Genomic DNA, 22,287 nt, shown 5'->3' with positions numbered 1-22,287 from the left:
ATGAAATACAGTACAATATATATATTGTATATAATATATATATATATAATAGAGCATGTAATGTATAGAACAATCTACAGTTATGCCTATAGGAAGCAGAGCTTATGGTGCTTTGAAAAGAAATGTCCCCCAAAGGGAGTGGCACTATTAGGAGGTGTGGCCTTGTTAGAGGAAGTGTGTCACTGTGAGGGCGGGCTTTGATGTCTCTTTTACTCAAGCTTCCCTCTGCCAGTTGACTTCCTGTTGCCCACAAGATGGAGGACTCTCAGCTCCTCCAGCACCACATCTGCCGGCACGCCACCCTGCTCCCCACCATGATGATAATGGACTGAATCTCTGAAACTGTAAATGAGCCTCCTCAATTAAATGTTTTCTTTATGAGAGTGGCTGTGGTCATGGTGTCTCTTCAAAGTAATAGTAACCCTGACTAAGACAGAAGTGCAGGACTATATATTTTTTAATTGTGGCTGTGTGTGCACACAGGCACATGTGTTTATGTACGTGCACATTGCAAAAGCACATACAATGGAATCCACCTAGGAAGCCAAGTATCTGAGACCTCCTAGTCCAGGGAAATGTGCATATGAACCAATGCAAAGCCCAGCTAGAAATCTTCTACAGAGATCTGATCTCGAGATTCAAATTTTATATACTTAGTAAATAATATAATGTAAGTATATGCCTCTTCTGCTTTTTCAAAGCATTATGCCTGCTTTGGCAAAGCATGGCACTGCCCAATTTTCTACAGATAGTAGGCTTGGCCACTGACTTTCCTTGTGTTCACATCTAAAATGTGCTGGCTCGCTCCTCTTCTCTTCCCACTGCCTCAACCTGTTTGCTTGGATCATCCCCATATGCTGGCCTTGGCTCTTAGACAAATACACACATCTTAACCTGGCCTGCAAACCTGAGCCATCAACATTTGGTGGAGAAGCCCTCTTTCTCCAGTACTGGAGGATTTCTGGGGACTTAGTGACCATTAGCATCTCTTCCTCCCAGGCCAGGCACAGAATCTTTAAGCATTAAGGTCAAGAGACTCCAGGCAAGAGGATCAGAACTCACAGGATAGTAATGAACGATGTTAAAGGTGAGACTGAGCATCACGGTTCAATGACTGCAAATGTCTAAACTTAAAAAAGCAGGTCTAAACTAAATGCATCGTATCTGTCTTTTAAACTTAATGCTGTTGTGTGGAATTTTCTAAAATTTATATGGTAAACAATTCTGAATACAATTCTGTATTTTAATTTCTCAAAAGTTGACTATGATTACTCCTAATTAATACAATTGAAATTAGGAAATAGGGATTCGTTCTTGCTTAAATGCTAAGGAAATAAAGTTGGGGGAATAAGTTATTTTACAACTTAAATATATGTATCTATAAAAAGATTTTATGCATGGCTTTTCATAATGTGGCATTTTTAATATAGATTCTTAAAAATAATGGTCTATGGAGTAGGCATGGTGACACATGCTTTTAATCTCGCACTCAGGGAGCAGAAACAGGCAGATCTCTTGATTTCGAGGTCACCTTGGTCTAAATAGTGAGTTTCAGGACAGCCAGGATGTTAAAGCTCCCTGTTCTCCCCCTAAAAATGGTTTACATTCATTTTTTTATAAAGTTAGAATATGCTTGGAAAATCTTAACTAAAATGTAGAACAAATAAAATCATTTTAAGACGTCAAGATTCATCAAAATAAATACTTATGAGTATCTCCTTCTGTTCTAGTTCCAATTCTGTTTCTGTGATAAAATATCCTAATAACCCCCCCCCCCCCCAAAAAAAAAATCAATCAAACAAAAACAACTTGGGGAAGTAAGAGTTTAGCTTACAGTTCCTGGTTACAGTCGTCATATTGGAAAAAAATCAATGAAGTACATAATCACATAACATCAATCTGTTTGCTTCACTCTAATACAGTTAAGGGCCTAGCCTCAGGGAATGGTGTCACCAACAGACACACCCACAGACACACCCACAGACCAGCCTGATCTAGATATCCCTGATCAAGACTCTCCTCTGGGTAACTCTGGGTTTGTCAAATTGACAGTTACAATGAGCCAGCACACCATCTAAGGAAAAGCAACCGGAGTTGTGATGGTAAAACTGCTGAGCTTAAAAACTGAAAAGTTTACAAGCTCTTGTTTCATATGACTCACAAGATATTTGTAGTTTAAATAAAATGACAATATATCTTCGTCGTATTTTCCCCCCATAAGAAATATTGGAAATAATCCTGCAGCCTAAGAGTTAATCATTTTGCAACTTTATGGAGAATATGTATAAAACATAAGAAATTAAGTTTGAAATAATCTCCCTCTATCATTTATTATGGTTTCTTTTATCACCCATAGATGTTTCCAGTCCTATACTATGTATGTGGCCATAAGCAGCAGTTAAAAAAAAAAAGGAAATAAAAAAAATATTTGATTAATGTGCCTACAATGGAAAGAGTATTGAATAAAGGGGTCCAGTGATTCGCCCCAAGTCGATTTTTTGGGTAGTCCTCGTTAGATAAACCTAAACATGAAGTTTAGGTTTAAATAAAGAGTCATGCATAACTAAGTGCCCCTGGTCACGGTGTGGCCCCGCCTATCACTGACCTCTCAGTTCTGGTATGTCTTACAAGGTGATCCGATTGTTTATCAGAACTGTACGGAATGCTTTCCTGGAAGGCAAGTGCTCCTCTGGTGGGAATCAGGGTTTCACTTCCTTCTCTTTCCTCAGCATGGGATGCCTGGAAAATGTTTAACTCTTTGGGTTCCATTACTACAGTAGTCTGACGGGCGAAAGGAAGGGCAGAGTTTCTCTTTAGACTCTGTCCCCTTCTGATAGGGTGGATACAACGTCAGTCAAAGAATCGTCCCGATTCACTGCTGTCTCTATGACCGGGAATGAAAGAGTTTCAAGTGGCCAGGTTTGATTTGAGTTTTATTTGAATTCCAAAAGACCTACCTCTTAGAAGCAAGGGGCATGGGGTAAGCAGCTAACGCAAAGATAAGCAGCAGCAAGACACTGGAGCAACATGTGCTCTTAGAAAGCTCCAAATGCCTACAAGAAGGATGATGGACAGCTGGGGGATGAACGGCTCACACTCCTACGAGGCAGGGTTCTCTTCTGGTGATGGGTACCACTTGTTGGGGGCAGCCTGGTGTAGGAGGCTTGCCTCCTCTGCTCCTTCGGTTTTTGTTTTCTTTTGTCCTTGACAACTTGACACAAGCTAGCGTCATCTGGGAAGAAGGAATCTCAACTCAGAAAATGCCTTCACCAGGCTAGCCTATAGGCAAGTCTGTGGACCATTTTTTAAAATAATGATTTATGTGGGAAGGTCAAGCCCATTGTGGGTGGTGCTACCTTGGGGCAGGTGGTCCTGAGTGGTTTAAGAAAGCAGGCTAAGCAAGCAAGGAGCAAGCCAGTGAGCAGCATTCCTCCATGGCCTCTGCTTTAGTTCTTGTCTCCAGGTTCCTTCCCTGACTTCCTTTCATGATAGACTGTGACTGGAACATACAAACCTAATAGAATGCTTCCCCGCCCCCTCCGAGTTGCTTTTGAGTCATAATATTTTAGCACAGCAATGGAAAGCTAACTAAAACAGTTACAGATTTTGATATTGACTTCCAGGGGCCAAAAAAAAATCCGTGTGACAGGGCAGACGAGCAATCCTATTTACCTCAAGTCTGTGGAGATCACAGAGTAGCCAACATTTACTTTCCAGTTTATGTACTGCGCAAGGAGTCCTGAAGGAGACATTGCTTCTATCTGCTTTATTACAATTCAATTTCTTGTGTAAACTAAAACTCCCCCAGGGGATTTCCTCAACAGGAAGAGCTCTTTCCTGATCTTGGGACTAGAGACTATCTCATTTTAGACTTCTCCTTATGTTTCCAAAATTAGAGTAGAACTCAGCCACTTCCCACTACTCTGATTTATAATCATTTTACCAGAGTTCACACAGACTAGAGCTGAGTCAATGATTTACCTGTGCAGTACAGCTAAAGTCTATAAAAAAAAAAAATACCAGGGCTGTGAATGAGAACAGGCTGCTTAGATTGGTAGGGTGTACGGCCTTAAATTTTGTGCTGATACAAGGCACATTTCAAAGATGGTAAATTAAGCATTAGATCCAATTTGTGCCATGACAGGTAAGAATGTAAGTGAAGGCCTTCTTACCACTACCTAGAAATGAAATGATGATGTGTACTCATTTCCCAAGAGAGGGGACTGGTGAGATGTGCCTGTGGTAAGAGTGCATGCTGTCTGTACAAGACGAGGATCTGAGTTCAGATCTCCAGTAACCAGGTAAAAAGCTTCCACATGCTGCCTGAACCCCAGCACCATAGGGAGTGGACATAAGAAAAGAATCTTGCAGGATTTACTGGCCGCAGGCTTAGCTCCAGGTCCAGTGAAAAAGCCTATATGCAGATAAATAAAATAATGGAGATCAACAGACAGAATAGGATACCCAATGTCTTTCTTTGGCCTCTGCATAACACTTACACAATGTGTAACTAACACACACACACACACACACACACACACACACACACACACACACACACACACACACACTCGATGCTAATTCAAACCTCAGTTTCTTTTCTACCTTACAGAAGAGTAGAATGGTGTCCAACCTGGACATACACACAGACTCACCCTTCATTTTTAAGGCTCTTCCATTAACTTTTTAAAAATCTCAGTAATTTTTTAACTTGGAGGCCTGTGTGTTCATTTTGACTGTTCTTCAAATTATGTCACCTGTCCTATGTGAGAGATACAAATGTCACTAGTCAATTGCTCTTATGTGTTAAATGATGGAATTAAGGTAGTTGTTTCTTGTCTTGTTATATAGTACAGGCTGGCTACAAATTGGCCTTGTGGCTAAGTCTGGCCTCAACTCCTGAGCCTTCCACCACAGCATCCAGAGTACTGAAATCCAGACATGGGCCACCATGCTGTTTCAAAATGGCATTTGTTTATCAATACATCAATCGATCAATAATGAAATCTCAGTAAATTAGAGGTGTTACAGGCACAAGAAAACTCAGTTTGACAGGACATAGTCACTACCATGAGTCAACAGACAAAAGAAAAAAGTGAAAAATCATATTTAAGTGCTAGGATGGCCTGTAAAACTGGAACAAGGGGTACACAGAGCAAAGATGTATTCCTAAACTAGCAAAACCGCACAACTTAGCTGCTCCCCTGATCTCCCCAAGTGCCTGCCCATCCCCTGTCCCACCCATATGGAATGATACAGTGAAGTTACCCAAGCAAAACTGGAGCAGTAAACACTTGAGGGTCAATTGTAGCCCAGTTTCAGGAAAGTTCTTTTGGTCACCTTCCAAAGGTTATCCCAATGGAAAGTACAATATCTGAGGCATTTCCTAGAGGGTTTTGCTTGGAGAAACTGCATTATCACTCCATATGGCTGGGACAGGGAATGGGAAGACACTTGAGCAGATCAGAAACAACTGATAGCTTCCTTCCAGAAGCCAATACTAACTCCTGGATTGCCTAATACTTTCAAATAGAAACATTGGGTAACACAGAACTAAAAATGCCGTGGCAGCCTGACAAAAAAAATATTCATCCACAAAGACGGAGTAAAGAGCAGGCTTCTGAAGTCGCCCACTGCCTTTAACACACACATGGCAACCTCTCCTTTTTCCCTTTCAATCATCTTGGAATAAGACAAAAGCACCCCGCCCGGTTGGATATCCTGATAGTATCACCAGGAAGCAATGGCCCCGAACTGTTCCAAAGGAAGAGTTACACCACCGACTACATCATCATTCACTATTGGTAGAAATACAAGCAAAATGACACCAGAAAAAAGACCATCTTCAGTGTGGATCTATTGGAGAAATTATTTTGGCCACTCCACGTAGTTAAAAGGATATTTATTTAATGGCGTAACTCACAAATTAAGTAATGGGTAGGTCGCAGGGTCTGGGGAAGGTGTTATGCAGTCCAGCGGTGTTCTCCAAAGCTCTGCACAGTCCACCTTCACCATTCAGCGTCCCGGCACCAAGAGAGCGCACAGAGAGAGCGCTGGCCCATCCAGCTCTCGGGTCCCCAGGCGCCTCCCCTCACCCCGCCTCGTAGGCGTGACAGTTGCCAGAGTCTCAATGGGGGTTGAAACTTCCAGATCCAAGCTGGAATGGCTACCCACTACATCTCTCCCTTTTTGTCTAAATAAGAAGGTTCTAAACTAATACAAGACTATATACAAAGGAATGGTTATCAAATATTGTCCAGAAATAATGAGAGATAATGACCTAGATAAGATGTAACTACAACCAATGCAAACAATATCAAGCAAGAAACACATACTAAAATCCAGAGAAGTATAGAGCATAGGTAAACAGCATGTTATAAAGATCATTCAAAGGTGTCCTATCCTAAAGAACCTGAATCTAATACTTAATATGTTCTATCTAAGATATTATATATACTAAGTTGTAACTATAACTGCTAGTCTTCAATCCCATCAAAGACCTGAGAAGGAACATAATGGTACCTGAGAAATGGTAGATGGATGCAAGCAACTTTCGGGAATCTTGCAAGAGTAGACCAAGACAGCTGGCAGCCTGGACAGTCACCTAATGTTTCTCAGCATTGTTGGTGCATTCAAATTGGCTACAGGCCTAGAGTATCTGACAGACCATTTTCAGAAGCAGGATTTCTGAAAGACCATCTTACCCTGTCTTGGCAGAGTACAGTGGTCGCTTTCCTTGTGTCCCGCTTGTCCAGAAAGGACAGCATTGCATTTGTACTGTCAGCCATCAAGGCAAGGGCAGTTCTTTGCCCAGTAGGCCATTTTGTGCCAAAAAGACAAACTTCCAAATGGAAATGTCTTAGAAGCCCAACATTCTCTCGGGATCAATTGGTGCAGCCAGGAGCAATTGTGTCTCACGTCAACAGAATGGGAGGCGCCCAGGCCTTTGGAGTTTGCCCCATGTGAGCGCCAGATATTGGAGAAATTATTTTGGCCACTCCACGTAGTTAAAAGATATTTATTTAATGGCGTAACTCACAAATTAAGTAATGGGTAGGTCGCAGGGTTTGGAGAAGGTGTTATGCAGTCCAGCGGTGTTCTCCAGAGCTCTGCACAGTCCACCTTCACCATTCAGCGTCCTGGCACCAAGAGAGCGCACAGAGAGAGCGCTGGCCCATCCAGCTCTCGGGTCCCCAGGCGCCTCCCCTCACCCCGCCTCGTAGGCGTGACAGTTGCCAGAGTCTCAATGGTGGTTGAAACTTCCAGATCCAAGCTGGAATGGCTACCCACTACATGGATCAAAAATATTCACGCCTAAACAAGGCTTTATTTTCAGCATAGAGTCTATGGAGAAAATGCCATAGACTCTGCCTTGTGAAATGAGTGTGTCAGACGCAGGTGCCTCACCCAGAGAAAAGAGGGACCTCAATGGTGCAATACAGAACACATGAGCCAAGCATGTCATCGGCTCCAATGTGTTCTCTCCAGTGAACACCTGGACATAAAGTTTCCCTGAATACTTTTATGGGCATCCGCAATCCAGTGTGTAGAAAAATGTAACAGGCACAGTCGGCTGAGATTGCAGCAGGAGCACGTGACAGTCATACATGGGGCACGGTGCTCCCGCCACCTCCACCAGAAAAGCATGTTGATAGACTCCATGTGAGCTCTGGCAGGGATCCTCACCAGCTGGGCAGAAGTGACCCCTGAGAAGTCTGGGCTCATGTTGGGGGTGGGGGTGGGGCGCGTCTGGAAAGATAAGCAGAGCTAGCTCTGTGAAGAAGGGAAATGAAAGGTTAAGGAACAGTGCTCTCCAAAGCATGGAGACAGGATGTGGACAGAAGGACAGGAAGGTTTAAAGGATCCAGTTTAGTTGCAAGTACAAGAAGAAGTCCAAGGCTGCAGCCATCATCCATGGGGCCTGAGGTACATCGCAGGAAGCCTTTGTCTTACTGGGGCAATCAAGGAATGAAGGGCCACGATCAGCCAAGATTATTCTCTCGGAGACATGAGGATAGATGGGGAGGAATAAGAAAGCAGGGAGACAGACCAGGCAGAAGGCGGACTCTGTACCACGACACTGGGAACAATATATAATGCTCCCTGGCTTTATCAGTAAATGGGCATCAAAGTCGTGACTATGGAAGCATAATTTAGTGTCATATAATTTGCATATCACATGAAGTAACTATCTAGAAGTATATTCAAGACAAAATTTCTTTTCATTTCCAGGATTCAGTCTCTGGTCTCAAATGACTCTTTTTGTTTGTTTGTTTTTGTTTTTGTTTTTTCAAGACAGGGTTTCTCTGTGTAACAACAGCTCTGCCTGTCCTGGAACTCGCTATGTAGACCAGGCTGGCCTCAAACTCACAGAAATCCACCTGCCTCTGCTTCACGTGTGCTGGTATTAAAGGCATGTGCTACCACCGGCCAGCAAAATGACTTATTTTTACAGTGAATTCCCATAACCCATCTCTAACATCAATTTCAAAGTATTTTTATTTTTTTCTCTTACACTGTACTTGCTCCAGTTTTTAAATACACACACACGTTCTCTCCCCTCCCTCCCTCTCTCTCTCTCTAGTTCCCCTGAGGATCAGAAATGAAAGCTCTCAAAACCCTGAATTGTGCGCTCATCTTAACATCACAACAAACCCCTGAACATACCATGACAAGCATCACCCTGGAAGACAGAGTGACAATCCAACCCTACAGCAGTGCTGGAGCTTTCTGTTCGTAGAATAACAGCAGCACATTCCTGAAGGAAAGAGTCTAGCAGCCAAAGCAGTGAATTTGCAGACTTCTCCGAGTTCCGCCCTGAATTATATATGCATCTGCTATTCCACCCATCACAGTTGCAAGCAAAAGGTGCTGCAGCCTCTCAAGAGTATGTGAGAAAACATGTGGGGAATAATTTAGTGCGTGATATACTTGCTATGTTAAAAGTGTGACTCTGGTGATTTTGAAGAATGCAAACAAGTTGTTATTGGACTAAAAATACATGTGGGGAGTACTGGAAGAGAGGTGCAGAGTTAAAGGGAAAGTTTCTTGCTATAGGTGTGGCTCCGAGGTAAAGGGTCTGCCCAGCAGATACAAAGCCCCGAGTTCTCTGCCCAGACGCAAGCAGTTCTCTCAGATGAAATGGATAAGACCAGAAAGCACACTGTAAGTGAGAAAATGGACCACGCTGAGCACATGCAAAACAGAGCAGAACACAATTGTCTAGACACTGGGAACATCTACAGATACCCACAGGACATCTCAAACAGTGGTCTGTGGAGGGCAGAAACACTGACTTTAAAAAAAAAAAAATGGATTTTTCAGACTTGGAAAGACAACTTGGCAGGTAAAGTGCTTGACACGCAAACCTGTGTACCCACATGAAAGCCAAAAGGCTATGATGACCCCATAGAACCCCAGTACACGGGAGACAGAGTCAGGGACTCGCCCAAGCGAGCTAGCTGGCTAGACAAGTCAAAAAGACAACACCACTTCATCGAGAGATCTACCTCAATAAATACAGTAGAGAGTGATCAAAAACAATAACCAGTGTCAACTCTGGCCTCCACATGCGCACACACACACACACACACACACACCACACACACACACACACAGATGCACAGGTGTACACACAAAAAAGAAAGGAGCTTTTTATGTCTTTAATAAAAAAAAATGACCTGATAATATTAATACTTCACAAACCAGCAGCAGGAGAGCCGCAGTGTGGAACAGTAACAAACTTACACAAATGATGATACAATCCTTCCTTCCTTTCTCCTTCTCTTCTCCTCCCTCCCTCCCTCTTCCCACTGCTGGGGATCCACGTTCTTCCCTTACACCGTCCTCTCAGTCAGCCTGGGCCTTTGCTTTCCCTCAAAGATCAGGAAGGCAGCTAGCACACAGCGGTGGTCAGTCAGCATGTATTTAGTGGCCTGTCAATAACAGACGTCATTGATCGGGAATCTGTTTGATGGGGCCTGGTAGTATATATACCTGAAAGTCACAAAACATTCAATGAGTATGTATGTTTAAGCACTAACTGAAGGACTGAGGGGAGGGCCAGAAACATGGGGCTGATGACCGTGTCCTGGGTCTATTTAGTTCCCACAAGAACCCACAAACAGTGAGCAGTACCTGAAGGACTGCTAACACGAGAAAAAAGATAGTAATATTTAATTGTACTTAAGAGTTCAAGGAGGCTGTGATTTAGAATCCAACTCCATGAAAATTCTGAAATACCTAACATGAGAAAAAATACTAGCCAACATTTAGGCTGTAAGCAATGTCACAAAAACAATTTGAAAAAACAACAACAACAAAAAACCCAAAACCTATGAGCCTAACAAGCTGAGCAGCAAACATCGAGAGAGATGTGAACACTTCTGTGCAGTTTCTACTGTTTAAACGCCATCAGATTCATCTCTCTGGGTCTACCCTAACTGGACTGGAAGATTATCATGGTAAGCTCACTGCACACAGAGCACAATTGTCAGAAATTACAGCAAAGTCAACCTCGTATCAAAAGGTGCCACACAGGGAAGAAGAAGTCACTGCTGTGTCATTTAATGACACCCACTGAGCACCGAGGGCATGGGTAGCCAAATTGAATTTTAAATGGCTCGGGAGAGCCACCAGTGGAGGGAAGATAAATGAACTGACTTTTCTCTACTGGGGGATCAAAATGGAACATCATCTTTATGCATGAGGCCGGACGGGGACACACGGACACACACACACACACACACACACACACACACACACACACACACACGCGCCTACAGAAAGTTAAGGTAGAGTCACCTTTCTTCTTTGTGTCCAGTCCTTTCTGGACTCTATTTTCCCCAAGGCAGCTTTTTGTTAACGAACATTATGCAAAAGGATTTTTGTACCTTGATCTCCACGGCATTTTACTCCAGACAGTAAAAACTGCTCCCAGAGAGTGAAAACTCCTCTGTGGTCCTGACCCACCGCATAATGACTGCCAAGCAGCTGGAACTCTCCAGGGGAAGCTTAACACCCACCATTAAGTCAGACGCAGCCAGGGGCTTGCCTTTCAGCCAGCGCAGTCAAACGGTAAAAGTAAGTATGGAACGTAAAAAGCTGTGCCTTTTTTAGAGTAAACGGGGTAATGTCTTCTTACATGAAGACATTCAAAACCTCGATAATTCTATATGTTCGAATCCTGGTCATTCTTATAAGCTCAATGTTCAACGTTCCCAACTTGACCTTCAGCCTTGAACTCCTACCACAACTGGAACCAAACAAACGTCCAGAAATGAGTTGACAACCTTGCTGTCCAAATCTGTAGACATCTTCCTCTCCATGGATGACAGTGTCCTTCTAAGTATCACTTCAGCTTGAAACCGGAGTGACCATTGCTGCTTAATCTCATCAGTGACAAGCAGTTGTCAACTCCTCTACCCCTCTGCCTCCGTCCCCCTTCCCCTCCCCTTCCTCTCTGCCTCATACACTTCCGCTGAGTCCAGTTCAGAAGAATTGTCAATCAAGAGTACCACCATCTGGTGAGAACTCTGACTGGAGGATGTGGAGATCAGGTAATCAGGGCCGTGAAGACAGAGACAGTCCTTCTCCACAAGGCATGAAGAGAAGACAGACACTCAATGGCCACAGTGATTCTGAAGAACACTTTACAAAGTGAGACTCTGGCCAGCAGTAAAGCATTCCAGAACTCCCAAGGTGTAACCTTGGCTGCTCGCCTGCTCCTACCTCTCTCTCATAGGAATACTGAATATTCAGAATAAAGAACTTGGGATCTGAAGCTGAGTTTGGCTAAGCATACCATGGGCTGATCTTTTTTCACACCTACCCAAAGGGTGGTTGCAAAGGATCTTAGGGAAACCTACTGGAAACTTCTTAGCCTTTTCATCACATTTGTTTGCACAGATTCTGATTCTAGAGTTGGACATCTTGACGGCAGATGCTATCATCAATACTCAACACAAGGGTAGCATCTGCCATTCTGAAAAAAAAAGAAAAAAAACTTTCAAAGAGCACATATTATACAGAGTTTGGAGCAGACCACAAATTATTATCACAGATCTCTCTAGTACTTTGCTGGACTCCAAAAAATAAGGTCTTATTTTAACATTTTGACTTTGTTCTTTCCCTTTCTAAAATTTATGTGCTAATGACATTTTGCAATTTTTGTAATTAGAAGTATAATGTCTTTCTTCTCTGATTGATTGTAACTTTCAGGATGGAGTGCAAGTGGAAACAGTTATATTCCCCTAGTCACATAGTTGGATGGATGGATGGATGGGTGGATGGGTGGGTGGGTGGGTGGGTGGTGGGTGGGTGGATGGATGGATGGATGGATGGATGGATGGATGGATGGATGGATGGATAGATAGATAGATAGATAGATAGATAGATAGATAGATAGAATTAGACAGTCACATTAAAGATCTATGAGGGTTTGGGGTGATGGCTCAGTGAGGAAGGCACTGGCTTCACAAACAAGAGGACTATTACCACTAACCTGCGATACATATTTGTGAAAAGTTGCTGTATAATACAACAACCTGGTTTCTGCCAGAGTCATAAGCTAAAGCCATCAGAGACAATAAAATATTCACCTGGGGACACGAGAGACAGCTCAGTGTTTAAGAGCACTTGTTGGTCTTACAGAGGACCTTAGTTTGGTTCCTGGTACCCACATGGCAGCTCCCAACCATCTGCAACTCCAGTTCCAGAGGATCTGATGCCTTTTTCAGCCTCTGAAGTCACTGCACACATATAACACACAGAGAGGCATACAGACAAAACACCCAATACATACAAAATAAAAACAAATAAACCTTTAAACAGTGTCACCTGTATTAAGAGAGTCACTACCTATCATGGTGAGAAACTTTGAATTCAAATACAACCTAAAATAGCTTGTAAAAAGAATTTGTTTTAGTTTTATTTATGTGTATATGTACACGTCTGTGTGTATGAGCACACGCATAAGAGGCCAGAAGAGAGAATTGGATCTCCGGGAGCTGGAGTTACAAGTGGGTGTATATTGCCCAATGTGAGTGCTGAGAACCAAACCCAGGTCTTCTGCAAGAGCATCAAGTGTTCTTAACTGTTGAATCATCTCACCAGTTCCATAAAGTAGCGTTTTGTTAACACTTTAATAGTATAGTGATAGTATTTGTAACCTAATCAATAAAAAATGGGGACATCGTTGGTCTCACTCTAAAATTCTGTATTCTCATCTATAAAAAGAGTGTTTCTTGCTTAATTGAGGGAAATAAAAATTGAACCATGGTTCTCTTCATGGTGTTGGACTTGAGTAAGTTAAGGGAATCCTTAATACTATAGTCCAGTCCATTCTCCACAAAGACTGCCTGTATGCCTCAACACACCAAGAGATCTGTAAAGAGCTGCTGTAAGCTGATAATTGTCGTAACTAACCACTTGACCTCTTCTTGCTCCTGCTAATTAGGTTATTCTCGTTAACACATCTTGGTACACATAGGAATTAATGTTCCTCAGACTGTCTTAAAGATGATACTTGGAGAGCAACAAAGTCAATTCCAAAGGCACCAAGAATGAAATTTCCAGACTAGCATAATTATTTTTTTCTGATTCTAGCCCACACCTACAAAGCCACTCTGTCTATGTTGGAAGGTTCAAATCCTAATGGCAGACAATGATGCCTCCATGTTGCATAAAAACGTCATGCATCTTCTGATGCTTTATAGAAACAATGTAAGGATCTCAACTGTCTATCTTGAGATTTTTCTAGTAAATGCTTATTAGTTCACATTTCTCAGTCAATTCACTCTGTGAAGAACCAGTTTGCAGCCTATATACTAGTGAGGGCAACTAGTCCATTATTGACCCCAGCCTTTCTAGTCTCTAGCTATGGGTGGATTAACTGGTGGTAACAAGAAGAGTTAAGGGGGAAAAATCACATGACTCTCCACTTCTGAAAAAATACAGAGGAACTGAGGCAGGTCAGAAACCTCAGCAACTGAAGGGAGAATTGTCATGGGGCTGCTAATATGTAGGCCCTGGGCTATGGATAACCCTATGTTCTGTCATTTTTTTAAGAATTATTGGGATTATTACTATTTATTTCAGAGAGGCAATGTTAGGAAGAAAAACAAAAACAGTAACTCAAACTGGGGATGTGCAGGGGTGGCGTTGAGCACACTTTCCCAGAAAAGGAACCAAGACCCGAAGGTCACCGACAGGATATAAGGCTGCCTCACGTGATCCCAAGGGGAAGGACTCAAGCCAAGCACTCGAAATAAAATCTTTCTCAAAGCATGGCATGGAAAATAACAGTTGGTTCTCCTTCGCTTTATAATCACACGCAGTAGAGTAGCTACCGCCTAAGGTCAACAGGATACTTTAAAGGAGAAGCCAATATCCGAATTAATAAGGTTGTTTCCACAGCACCAATTCTGATGTTCTTTGCCTCAAATCTTATTATCCCCAAATAACAAGTCTGATGGCTTCATCTAAGATTGGCATCTGTGTAAGTCTATACTGTGACCTCTACAGTATGCCTTAGAGCAGAGGATGAGGGTTTAAGTGGGTAGTATTGGCTTGTGGTTCAAAAAGGGTTCTGTGCACCACCTGGGCCTGTCCTCCCTGGGAAAGTTTGTCCAACCTTTTCCACCAGGGCTCCACCTAGCCCTGCTGAACATGAGAATCCTGGGGCAGAGCTCTGGATTCTCCATGAGGAATAAGCTCTCGAGGCCTCTCATAGAGCTAAAAGAATGCTGCACTGAATCCCTCACTGAGAAGATTGGAAGCTTCATAGGAACAGAACAAAACAACAAGGAAAGTCCTAGATCAAGGCTCAGAAAAGCTCTTCAAGTGAAGCATAAGACCGACATCAATGAAACCTGAAACACGCCATTTAGAACCGTTACTAGGGGTGAATATATAGACTTTGGTGTTACAGACTTTATGAATGATTAGCTAAGATGTCATCATTCCTGCCTGTAAGGAACCTAGCACTTGGAGCAGGCAGACTCGGGCAAGCACTGTCAATGTCACATCAGACTGTAAATCTTCCTGTTCATACCAAAGCACTATGTCCCCAGCTCAATCTTATTCCTCGTGTGTTATCAGTGCACATGACTGTAATGAAAAGTAGGATCCTGAGATTTTGAGGGTCTCTACCGTTGAGCAAGAGTAGATCATCTACTTCTGTACATGTGTTGAAGACCAGGAAACCATCCACTAACGAAAGCTAGTTCCTCCAGTGCCCTCCCAATCTAACCATTCAGTGTTTAATGATAAAGGACTTTAATGCTACAGCACATACCTAGCATACGTTTTGATTGACTGAATCTCAATCTCTCTCTCTCTCTCTCTCTCTCTCTCTCTCTCTCTCTCACACACACACACACACACACACACACACACACACACTCTATTTAATAACTACAGTGTTTGTGAGGTCATAATTTTATATTGGACAAGAAAGAAGTCAAACATCTATTTTTACAGACTACCCTAAGCATACGCCATACATGCTAATATTTTTAATATACATTATATGTTCCAAAGCCTTCCTACAGGCTTTTTAAAAACTCAAGAAAGACTAAAATTCAAAGCTCACTATTTTTAAAGTATGATATAAGCATGCCTTTTAATAAAGCCAACAGCAATAAAGCTCACCCACAAGTTACTTCAGCGAAAGCAGCATTCATTGGTTGAAGTGTTCCTAAGATAGAAGAAGGTCTCCATACAGAAGTCTCCATTTTATGTTGTTTCACTGGTTGAAAGGTGACATGTCAACCTCTCTTCAGCCATCACAAGACTATTCAAATTTAAGGTTGACACTCTGTCCTTTACCTTGTTCCAAAATACTGCAGGGGTTCTACTGCCCGATGTTACACCATATGGGCAGACTCCAGATCCAGCAGGCAGGAGTAAGCAAGATGCCTCTGTATCATGCCTTCCTCTGCTTCCTGTTGTTTTTGGATCAACCCTCACTTAGCTAAACATAACCCTTCTGGGCGATTCATTTTTAGCAAGAGAATCTGCCTCCCGGCAGAGCCTCCTAAATGCTGATTACATTCTGACACTAAGCTAAAGCCTCTCAGAACTCACTCATTCGCCATCTTCTGGTCTTTAAAAATACCCGCCCACTTTGTGAAAAATCAAATAAAACAAAACTCCTAACCACATAAGTTTTGTGAATAAAAAGAAAAACAATTATGTAGTGAGCAACTGGAGAAATTCTTCTGAAGGCACTTTGTTTTATCATCTGTTCTCTTATTAGCTGTTGATGATTAGCAACAGATTTTCAAAATCTCTCTCCATGTTCCAAGTTATTTTTTAACTCTAAATTCACTATTATCTATAGTAATGGGCATGTCTGTTTAAGAGTTAGAGTTCTTAATAAACCTCTTGGTTTTTACTACCAGAGTTATTTCTGCCTGACCTAAGAAACATGTATAGGAAATAAGACAATGCCAACTGTTGGAGACTGTTGAGAGGGGTAAGAATACTTGCTGCATAAGCGTGAGTGTTTGGGTTCGAATCCCCAGTGCAAAGTCAGGGTTGGCTGTGCATGTGCCGAAACCCCAACACTTCTGGGGTAGAGATGGAGGAATGCTTGGCTTGCAGGCTGCTGGCTGAACTCCAGATCCAGTGAGAGACTCTCAAGGGAACAAGGTGGAGAGTGACAGAGCAGGACACCTGATGTCCATCTCTGGCCTCTGCACGCACCTACAAAGGTAGATATGTGCACATACTACACATGCAGAGACACAAGCACACACTGGGGAAAGTGATAAGAATGAAGGAAGGAAGGGAGGAAGGAAGGAAGGAAGGAAGGAAGGAAGGAAGGAAGGAAGGAAGGAAGGAAGGAAGGAAGGAAGGAAGGGCCTACCATATCAATGATATCTATCCCTAATTTAATGTCAGTAACTCTTACCAATTGGGATCATGAAGCATATATACAAAGCAAAGCATGGTTATTTAAAAATGTATATAACTTTCTCAATTGTCTGTTCCCTTGGGTAGTCTATAAAGTGAAGAGTTGGCTCCATATAATTCAAAAAAAAAATCTATACTTAGCTTAGCGAGGGAAGGATAAATCTCCAGGGTCTCGGATTCCCTTCTTGTTGCCTTCCTTCATTACACGTTTAGAGATAATCAATAAAAGCTGATTTCTCTTTGTAAGCATTTTCCTATTCTGCCAGAAATAATAGCAGTCTCTGCTCCAAAATGAAAAAAAAAAGGAAAGGAATATTTACCATAAGAGGAGAAAAATGAAACTGCCTAAGCATTTTTCCAGAGCCAAGTAAAACAACAGCAAGCCCAGTTTATCCTCAAAGAAAAAATTCTTCTCCATATTCCCCACGTTAGTTTTGCTCTAAAAACCTGTGACACCAACAAGTTCCTGAGCACTGCATCTACATTTCCATTTTCAATGACAACCTCCTGATGGTTCCTAAAAGTTTTACTGTATTTCTGTGTAAATGTATGCGTTAAAGACAGTAATGGCCAGTGGTGAATAGAGAAGCAGGCAGGAGAGATTGCCAGGCACCCAAAGCACCTCCCAGCACAGACAAGGATGTGAGTGCAGTTTATGCCAGATAAGAAAACAAAGGACTGAATGTAAGTCTGAGTCTTGCCTGGAAACACAAAGTTGCTTTGCTGTACCCATTTTCAGCACACTTACTTACAAAGTTTTACAGTAAATAATCTGAAATAAGGCACTGGGTTTTTCTAATCTGTACCAGACACCACAAACATGGTCATTTTTAAAGGCCTTTTCTTCTTCTGGATTCTTCACCAAAGACTGTAAGAAAATGTCAAGTGTGAGAATAATAGACTTTTACTTTGTTATGAAGTTACAAATGCAGTTTTACAGGTCTTCCAGGCTTCCTGTTTCCCCTCAGTCTGTACCATCAATAGAGGTTGTCATATTTCACCAGGGCATATTGTAAATCAGACAAGTTCAGCCAGTCAGGTTGAAGGATGGAGGTGAAAAAGCCCAGTGGAAAATATATAAAGAGCAATTAGAACCACATGACCAGAGATATTGAAGCAATACTTTCTGGAAGAGCGCCAAGTGAAAAAAATCCAACCTTGTCTGGTGTTAGTGAGACTAGCCAGTCCATTTGGGACAGCTCACATCATCCTCTAAACACTGTGTTCTGTTCTTTCCCCCACAGAAAAAGTTACCAGAGACGTTAAGATCGCCCCATAACCAGCCTAGAACTGTATTTGTAACACAGTGAAAAATGTAGTTGCCAAGATGAAATTATAACTCAGCTGAAACTTACTCTGAAATGTAGTGGAAAATTAAACAAGAGTCAATGTTATAACCACCAAGAGTCTTAATGCTTATCGTGATCATGATATTACAAACACCTTTTGAATTTTTCTATGAAATTCTTGCCTCCAAAGACCTCAAGTATCTAGCAAAGCAAAGACAACCCAGGGGTCTACTGTTGGACAAAAACAGCAAGAGGCTATTAAATGCAAACTATCTCCCTAGTACATATATTATAAACAGCCTATACATGCTTGTCTCACATAGATGGTACCCAGTAGGCCAAGGGCGTGTGTGTGTGTGTGTGTGTGTGTGTGTGTGTGTGTGTGTGTGTGTGTACTAAGGATGAATGGGCATGAAGAACTCTTTTTTATTTTTTATTTTTTATTTTATTTATTTATTTATTTGGTTTTTCGAGACAGGGTTTCTCTGTGTAGCTTTGTGCCTTTTCCTGGAACTCACTTGGTAGTCCAGGCTGGCCTCGAACTCACAGAGACCCACCTGGCTCTGCCTCCCGAGTGCTGGGATTAAAGGCATGTGCCACCACTGCCTGGCGAAGAACTCTTACAAGTAAAAGAATTCCAGTAAAAAAAAAAAACTTTGACTCTACTCCATCTATTACCATGGCCATTTCCAAGTGTCAATCACAACTGCATCAGCAGACAAATGAAACATAATGTTCAATACTGCTTTGAGATTCTACGGAAACAACTCCAGTTTAGCAAAGTCACTTACCTCCCAGAAACTGTATTCCTCCCGCCACTCTTCCTACTGTCCTGGAGATGAGGTCTGACACACAGCAACCCATCAGGGCAGTGAGAGCTACCAGGAGGAGCAGGCCACAGCCCAGCCCTGTCACTATGGTACAGATCCTCCATTCTGCACTGGGGATGCCCTGGAAGGAGGCGTAGCGCCCACATTCCTCCACCATCACCATCATCTGCCGACTCTCATCTTGCACAGGATAGGAGCACCTCCGGAAAGTGCCGAAGGACACAGGCTTGCCCAGCTGAGATCCCCAGAGCCAGTAAGGCATGAAGAACCCCACACAGGAGGTGGCAGCAGACAGGAAGGAGAGCAAAGCCCAGATCACCCCGGTACAAGTCAGGCTGGATGCCATCTTTCACCAGGCAATGCAATGGGGACCCAACGTGACTATCCCGAAGGTGTGAATGAAGGCGTCTGGTTCCTATAAGCTCCCAGGTAATGTACGGTTCTTCAAGGAGGATGCAGCTACTAGCAGTACCAGATCTTCAGTCTTACTGGGTATCAACCTCTCATACTTTGTAGTGATGATGGTGGCCCCTGGTGAAACAGCAACAGGAAACAGTGTAAGTTAAGTACCTCTAGCTTATGTATAGGTCTCTAGAAGCGCCACAATTTTCAGTTAAGAAGCGTCAAACTTCCTTCAATGCTTCAAAAGTGGGGAGAATTAATGCACTTTGTATGCATCTCTGTACAAGTTTTGCCAAACTAGCTCAAAGCTTCCCCATGTCTTTATCTCCTGTAAAACGCTCCCAAATTAACTCTGACAGCTATTTACTTAAAGAAATGAATGGCTTCTATTTGCCAAGCCAGTGAATTCATTTCACATACTCACATTAAAAGCAATGTAGCATATTTTTTTTTACTAGCAGTAGACATAATTCAGGATATTAAAATAAAATGAACCATACTGCTGTTTGTTTATTTGGCTTGCAAGTTCACACTTAGTTCCTAGCAATTTCTCTGCATCTCTTGGTGAGTGTGCTAACCAAGCAAAATGATGGTAACGTCTTACAATTACAGAGTACCGTAAATTTAACTCACATCATCTACCACCCAGGTGTATGCACTGGAACAGAACCGCACACTCCCAGTGCTCAACAACACTGAGAACTCGTTAGGTCTTAAATTTCCAGGGGTAAATGCAAGCCTCTGTTATTTTCACATCTCCTATTGCGACTCAGTGGCTTCAGTGATTTCACCTGCTGGCCATTTCACCTGTGTTTAACTTAACCAGGGAGAGCACTCACAGTTTTCCAAGACCCATCAAAGGGTTCCACGAGGTGGGTTGACTTGCACACCTGGACACACTCCGCTCAAAGAATGCAAAAGTACACCCACCCTGGGGTTCCATCTGCAAACTGCTTCCTAAGTCTAGCTTCAGAGCCTACAAGCAAACTCTGTTTCCAACACTTCTCTCGCCCTCAGTTCTGGATTCTACCCAAAGGGAGCTCCCTCTGGCTACAGTTTTTAAAATCTTGTCAGTTGTGAGCAGAGGCTGGAGTTGAGTTGGTCTGAGGAGGACCAGCAATTGGGAGGAGCGGGAGGAAGGAGGGCCTCTTCTTCAGCTGGAGTGAGGTGCCCTAATCCAGATCAACTCAGAGCCGCGACCCCCGTGCACCCCCTCCCCCTGCTCCCCCGCAAACTGCTCGGCACACCCACCACACCCTGGGGCACCAGGGACACACACACACACACACAATGATCTCTGGATGCTAAGCGCCACAGGGAAGTTCTTGCAGCGGGCTGGGAGAAAGGGGCGGATAAGGATGGGAAGGCAGCACCCCCCGGAGGCCGACACCGACCACAGCTAAACCAAGAGGCTCAGGAAGTCAGGAGGGACCCGGGTGCGGGGCTCCGAGCTGCGGGGCGCGCTACTTACCCGGCCGGGCGGCGGCCACGGTCCCTAGCGGGTCCCGGGCGCAGCACAACTTGCTGTCTTTCCCCGGCGGGGACAGAGCGGCACGGAAGACTGTCCTTCTCGCCTTCGCCACTATCGCGACGGAGCTCGGGACGACTCTGGAGAGCCGGGGTGGAGGGTCAGGAGGACCCGCTCGGAGAGCCCGCCGGCTGTGGCCGTACGGCCCGGGAGCACCGCGGATGCCGGCTCCAGCTTTGGCAGGCGAGGCACGCGCCGCCTCCTCCCCGCCCTCCCCTTTCCGCTGTCCCCTCCCCTTGGCCCCGCCGCGCAGCCCTGGACGCGCGAGAGTGGGGGCGGCAGACAGACTGGGAAATCACGGAGAAAGTTGCTCGCCTTCTCCGCAGCTCCTCGGGGGGCGCCGAGGCCACACCCTACCCCTGTATTCTTTTCTGGGTCAAACACTGGGGTCTGGAGCTGCAGTTCCCGCAGCCCTTGGAGCCGTGGATGGGAAGTAGCCCCAGAGAGTGGGTAGAGTGATGTCTGTGAGCTTTAAGGGGCTCTTAAGAAGTGATCGCTTCGGAGGATAGAGACCATGGAAGGGTGTGGACCGACGTAGGGATGAGAAGGCTGGGCACACCACGCGAGGCTGCTGGATTCAGTGGGGGACAAGCCAGAGAGAAGGCGGGCGACTCCTCTAGCCAGCCTCTCCCAACAGCTGCACACCTTTGGGAACCTCTTTCAAGACATTTCTCTTCCCGGTGTTCTCCACTCCCTTCCCTCCTCCTCTCCCCCTCTCCCTCTCCGCTTTCTTCCACCCTCCTTCCTCCCTCCCCCTCCTTCCCTTCCTCTTACTCTCCCCTGCGCCCCCTCCCCCCCTCCCTGCCATGCTCAGTCTTATAATCTACACAACCTTTGGGTTTCCTTTCTGAAAATCAGCTCCTTTTGATTTCTCCTCCGGACCAGCCCGGTTCAGACTTGACACCAGCATTTAACCCTTTGGAAGCCGCAGCCATGTTCTGTAGGTGACTGGCTGACCCCTGCCTCCACTGAGGACAGTTATTTTAGGAAGCTACCATCTGGGAACGGCAACTTTTGGAGTACATACTTTCCCAGATACAGTTTTTGTGATGTGCCTTTTCCAAGTAGTTGGAAGTAATAATTGGGTGAGAGTATATTTCATAATAAAATTTCAAGTGCACTATTTAATTAGGTAGCATCAGCTGGAGACAGGGGTTGTTTTCGTGATTGTTTGAAAGGTTTTAAGTGATTCCAAACCTATCCTTTGTAAGAATACGATGTAGGTAATGAGCCTCCCAGGAAAACAGTGTGATACACATTAAGCTTTCTCACAAAATTCCTGAGAAGGGCAAAGAATAGTTCCCAGGAGACATTCGGCAAA

The 22,287-nt window shown here is 43.8% G+C and overlaps 2 protein-coding genes across 2 annotated transcripts in view; one reads left to right on the top strand and one right to left on the bottom strand.

Annotated features, from left to right (window-relative positions):
• Lhfpl6 (LHFPL tetraspan subfamily member 6) overlaps window positions 1-19,400 on the bottom strand; it is a 200,601-nt gene extending 181,201 nt beyond the window's left edge. The window contains exon 1 of the mRNA XM_028873351.2: window positions 18,998-19,400. Coding sequence (XP_028729184.1) covers window positions 18,998-19,382 — 385 coding nt within the window. The 5' untranslated portion in view covers window positions 19,383-19,400. The remainder of the gene's footprint in view (window positions 1-18,997) is intronic.
• A 14-nt stretch (window positions 19,401-19,414) lies between these two features.
• On the top strand, window positions 19,415-21,403 carry LOC119088251. Its single transcript, XM_037207288.1, has 2 exons — window positions 19,415-19,566; window positions 20,909-21,403. The coding sequence occupies exons 1-2, from the start codon at window positions 19,435-19,437 to the stop codon at window positions 21,401-21,403; spliced, it is 627 nt and encodes a 208-aa protein (XP_037063183.1). The 5' UTR covers window positions 19,415-19,434.
• Window positions 21,404-22,287: the final 884 nt, after the last annotated feature.

Source organism: Peromyscus leucopus, chromosome 6, assembly GCF_004664715.2.
Source record: "Peromyscus leucopus breed LL Stock chromosome 6, UCI_PerLeu_2.1, whole genome shotgun sequence".
In the NCBI taxonomy this organism is placed as follows: domain Eukaryota; kingdom Metazoa; phylum Chordata; class Mammalia; order Rodentia; family Cricetidae; genus Peromyscus; species Peromyscus leucopus.
The sequence above is the reverse complement of the archived record's forward strand: the minus strand, read 5'-3'. Positions and strand labels throughout refer to the sequence as shown.

What these genes read in the sequence shown, in the direction of transcription:
- LOC119088251 (XM_037207288.1), top strand. Translation starts at nt 19,435, where the DNA reads ATGAAGGCGTCTGGTTCCTATAAGCTCCCAGGTAATGTACGGTTCTTC. An exon ending in TTGTAGTGATGATGGTGGCC is followed by an intron (nt 19,567 to 20,908) that starts CCTGGTGAAACA and finishes GCGCGCTACTTA; the next exon opens with CCCGGCCGGGCGGCGGCCAC.